Consider the following 5076-nt stretch of genomic DNA (forward strand, 5'->3'; position numbering starts at 1 on the left):
CAACTGCAGCAGGGAGCTATGGATAGAAGGAGTGAACAGCGAGATGATAATTGTTATGTTATAACAACAGTTAAAGAATGAATTTCCGTTTTACTTTGTTTTTACTTTGTATTTGTCTCTTTTTTTTTCTTTCTCTGCTTCTTTTGTCTTCTTCTTTTTTCTTTTCTCTCTTCTTTTTACTGTGTTTGCTTCGGCTTTTTAATGTCTCCTTTTTCTGTCTCCTCCTGATTTGTCTCTATCTCTCTCTTTCTCCGTTTTTCTCTCTTCTTAGTTAATTTTCTTTTCTTGTCAAACGCATGCACCACGCAGCTTGGTGGTGGCGTGTTTGGTGCAGCAGCAGCAGCAAACAGCAGCAGCAAGCAGCAGCAGCAGCAGCATGTTGCTGCTGCAGTTCACTTCTGCTGCAAGACAGGTTGTTGTTACTTTTCTTGTTTTGTGTTTTCTTGGGTTGGGCTCTGCTGCCTCTCCCTGTGGATCAGAAAAACACACAAACTCTTTCTGGTTTAAGGATTGCTGCTTCCCTGTCCCTCTCTCAAATATATATAATTAATTAATTAATTAATTAATCTATTTATTTATTTATTTATTTATTTATAGAACATACACTTATATACAGCAGTGACCAGCTAAGGGGTCTGTCTCTTTCTGCTGCTGTGCGGGTGGAATGGAGTTGAAAGGATTGAGCCCAGAAAGCTAACAAATAAAGAAAAAGAAATATAGTAAAGTATAGTAGTAGTAGTAGTAGTAGGAGTAGTAGTAGTTGTTGTGGTGTAATGCTGGGGAAAAAAGAAAGAAAAGAAGAAATGTTATAGCTGTTCAGATAGAAGCAAACGAGTAGAAGAGGGAATGTAACACGTGCGCAGAAAAAAAAGAAAAAGAGAAAACAAAAGAAAAACCAAGTAGAAATATGATATATTAGCGAATAGAAACAAAAAAGTAAAAGTGTAACACCTCGCCAAAGAAAAAAAAAACAAAAAAAAGTGCAAATCATAAACAAACAAATACATGAGAGATGATGAAACAGAAGAAAACCGAAAACTCACCAGAATTCCTTGATAAGATGCATGCAGAAAGTTGTAGTATGTAGTACTTATAGCTGCAATAGCATTCGTTGTAGTTGTAGTTTCTGCTTTTCTTGTTTTTGTTCTTATTCTTGTTNACTTATAGCTGCAATAGCATTCGTTGTAGTTGTAGTTTCTGCTTTTCTTGTTTTTGTTCTTATTCTTGTTGTCATAGGAAACCAACCAGAAACACGAAATTTCAAGTTAAGTGTAACAGCCGTTCCGGGGCTCGCTGTGCTTTCTTTTTCATGTGAAATATAAAAAGAATAAATTTGATGATTCATGAAACAAAAAAAAACAACTGATGGTTCAGCTTTCCTGTTGTAATCATGAAGAAAGCTGCGAGTCAATTGGGGTGTATGTGCAGCTTTCCTCATGAAGAGTATACGAGTGAAACCACGAAACTTTTTCGCAGATACTTGAACATTTTTGATGCTTTTTAAATGTTAATTTATTTCTTTTTCTTTTTTTCATTTCTATTGAACACCATAATTTCTCCATCATGCGGATTACGGACTTCTCCCGTGCCCAACGGTGACGCTTTCCCCCGAATTTGAATTTTTGCAAGAAACTTGAATTTCCGCTTTTTCAGGTCCTCTAGGGGCCCCCCAACCTGAAAACATTAAAATAAAAACACAAGAGGCCCCGCATTACCGCCCAGATAGAGGCTATAACCCACCAGCTTTCAAGCCGCTTCCTCCTGCATACGGAGGCAGTAAACCATGGGAGTATTCAGGCGAAGATATTTTGCAGCTTCCAGAAGAAGAAAAGATTGCTGTTGCAGAAACACAGAAAATACTACAAGGGGTGAGAAAAAGTTGCTGCTGCTATACTTGTACTGTGATGCAGGTTTCTTGTGTTTTGCAATTTGTTGTTTCTGCTGTTCAGATTTTTCTCGTTCATGTTTCTGTTGTTCATGTTTCTGTTGTTCATGTNAATTTGTTGTTTCTGCTGTTCAGATTTTTCTCGTTCATGTTTCTGTTGTTCATGTTTCTGTTGTTCATGTTTCTTTGTATTTCTGTTGTTGTCATGTTGTTTATATTTATTCATGTTTCTGTTGTTTATATTTATTCATATTTCTCTTGTTCTTGTTTTTGTATTTCTGCTGCTGCAGGAGCAGCAAACGGCTCAAGCGCCGCCAACGCCAGCTATGCCTCCCCCAGGTTTTTCAAGGCTGCAGTTCGTAAGCTGTATTCATCAGCATATGTATTCTCTCCATAAATAAATAAATAAATAAATTATTTAATAAATGAAATACATACAGCCGCTGCCGCCATGGCTGACGCAGCTGATAAACACTGCAGCAGGAATTGCTGCTTTCACCAGCAACCTTGGTGCGTTTTCTTTTCTCTCTGCATGCAACCATGCATGCATGCATGCATGCATATGTGTATGCTTGCATGCATGCGTGCATGCATGCAAGCATGCATGCAATAAATGAAAGTGTTATTATTGTATTTCTGAATCCAGGTGTACCGGNTGCATGCATGCAAGCATGCATGCAATAAATGAAAGTGTTATTATTGTATTTCTGAATCCAGGTGTACCGGGAGCTCCTGACGTGTTGAACTGTATGTGTTTTTTTTTATTGATAAATAAATATAAAAAAAAGAAATAAAAAAAAGTAAATAACAAAAGGCAGATCTTCTGTATCATTGAAGGAGTTGATGGTGTGTGTAGAGTCAGGTATGTGTATCTATTTATAATTTCTTTTTTATTTCTTTTTTATTGTTTTTTTCTTTTTTTTTCTTCTTTATTGCCTTTTATTTAAACAGCTGTCAGCGAAGGAAAACAAATGTTTCAAACAGGTAATACTGCTTTCTCTTTTCTCTTTCTCTCTCTCTGTCTCTCTCTTTCTCTTTCTGTCTCTCTCTGTCTCTTTCTGTCTCCTTTTGTCTCTTTCTGTCTGTTTCTGTCTCTCTCTTAATCTCATGCAATCTTCTGTGTTGTTTATTTGTATCTCTTTCTGTTTGATTTCCTCTCTTTCTTTTTCTCTTTTTCTGTGTGTGCGTGTGTTGCTTTGCATGCAGCAGTATATAAACAAAGTAACCAGACGGTCTGTTGCTGGTATTTTTTTTTTTCTTCAGCTAAAGAAATCGCTGTATTGAATACGCGAGTTATGTCTGGGGGCAGGTGATTAAATTATTTATTTTTATTTTATTTTATTTTATTTTATTTTTATTTTATTTATATTTTTATTTCTTTATGATAAACCAGACCAGCAGACGCTGCTCTCGTGCGCCTGAAGACCCTCGCCTCCCGCCCCTTCGCCAAGCAACTGATGAAAGCCCTCGGTACTTCTCTCTTTCTCGCTTGCATGCATGCATGCATGCATGCATTTGTCTGTGCATGCATTCATGCATGCATGCATTGTTCGCTGGGTAAATACATCTATATCTGCATGCGTGCATTTCTCTGTGCAAGCATGCATGCATGCATGCTTGTATTTGTCTGTTGATGCATGCATGCATGCATGCATGCATGCGTGTGTTTCTCTATGCTTGCATGCATGCATGCATGCATGCATGGGGCTGTCGTTGCATGCAGCTGGTTTTCAGGGACAACACTGATGTGCACGTGGGTCGATGAGAGCAATTCAGTAAATCTGTGGCGGCGTCAACAAAAAAAATAAAATGAAAACAGATTACTCATGCAAAAAGAAATAACACCCGATAGGTCGGCTCTTGCTGTTGCTGCTGTTGCTGTTGCTGCTGTTGCTGCTGCTGGTGTTGCTGCTGCTGTTGTTGTTGCTGCTGGTGTTGTCGCTGTTGCTGGTGCTGTTGTTGCTGCTGTTGTTGCTGCTGTTGTTGCTGCTGCTGTTGCTGCTTTTGTTGCTGCTGTTGCTGCTGCTGTTGCTGTTGCAGTGGCTGGTGCTGTTGTTGCTGCTGTTGCTGCTGCTGTTGCTGTTGCAGTGGCTGGTGCTGTTGTTGCTGCTGTTGTTGTTGCTGTTGATGGTGGTGATGGGATTACTACTCTTATTGTATTATTATTAATATTGTTGTTGTTGCTATTAAAATTATTTAATTTTTTTTAATTTTTTTTATGTTTCCACTAAATTAAATAAATTAAATTAATTACATTACCTAACCAAACCAAACCAAAACAAAAAAACAAAACAAAACAACAAAAAAAAAAAATAAATAAAAGTGCATATACATAGACAACGCTGGCTGTCTGGGTCTGTAGTGACAGCAGCAACAGACTTGCCGGTGGCGAGCGATATAACCGACACAAAATCAGGCGGCTTTGGCCACGTCAACAGTAAAATATATTTTATACTTTTTTACATAACTCCTCCTCATCTCTGGTTTCTCGTGCTGCTGCTGCTGTTGCTGCTGTTGCTGCTGCTGCTGTTGCTGCTGCTGCTGTTGCTGCTGCTGCTGTTGCTGCTGCTGCTGTTGCTGCTGTTGTTGCTGATGTGCTGCTGATGCGGCTGTTGCTGGTCTGGTTCTGCTGCTGCTGCTGGTGCTGATGCTGTTGCTGCTGCTGCTGCTGCTGCTGCTGTGTTTGGTTGCAGTTGTGCTGCCGCGTCCTTCGCGTATTCATCGCAGCGACAGAATTATTGAAGAACTTAACAAAGGAATGGTGATACATCCATTTTATTTTATTTTATTTTATTTTATTTTATTTTGTTTTATTTTATTCTATTTTATTTTACCTTGTTATTTTGTTTTATTTTATTTTTACACTTTACTGTTATTTTATTTTCTTTTTATCTTATTTTCTTTTGCTTTATTTTATTTTGCTTTATTTTATTTTTATTTTATTTTATTTTATTTTATTTTATTATTTTATTTTATTTTATTTTATTTTATTTTATTTTATTTTATTTTATTTTATTTTATTATTTATTCTTTTAGGATCCAGCGGAGACACTGTACGGCGGCCTTGGCGTTGAGGGGAGGACAGACCTCTCCTCTCCTCTCCGCCCCCCATAAACTGCTGCTGCTGCATGCATGCATGCAATATATATATATATATATATATATATATATATATATATATATATAATATA

The 5076-nt window shown here is 37.5% G+C and overlaps 1 protein-coding gene across 1 annotated transcript; it reads right to left on the reverse strand.

The window, feature by feature from the left end:
- Window positions 1–3709: 3709 nt before the first annotated feature.
- EMH_0052220 (uncharacterized protein) lies at window positions 3710–4607 on the reverse strand (the record flags this gene model as incomplete). The annotated part of the gene is made up of 2 exons (XM_013496855.1): window positions 3710–4006; window positions 4341–4607. 2 exons carry the CDS (start codon window positions 4605–4607, stop codon window positions 3710–3712), a joined length of 564 nt encoding a protein of 187 aa, XP_013352309.1.
- Between the last annotated feature and the right edge of the window lie 469 nt (window positions 4608–5076).

This window comes from Eimeria mitis, genomic scaffold, assembly GCF_000499745.2.
Source record: "Eimeria mitis Houghton genomic scaffold, Emh_scaff2335, whole genome shotgun sequence".
Taxonomy (NCBI): Eukaryota; Apicomplexa; class Conoidasida; order Eucoccidiorida; family Eimeriidae; genus Eimeria; species Eimeria mitis.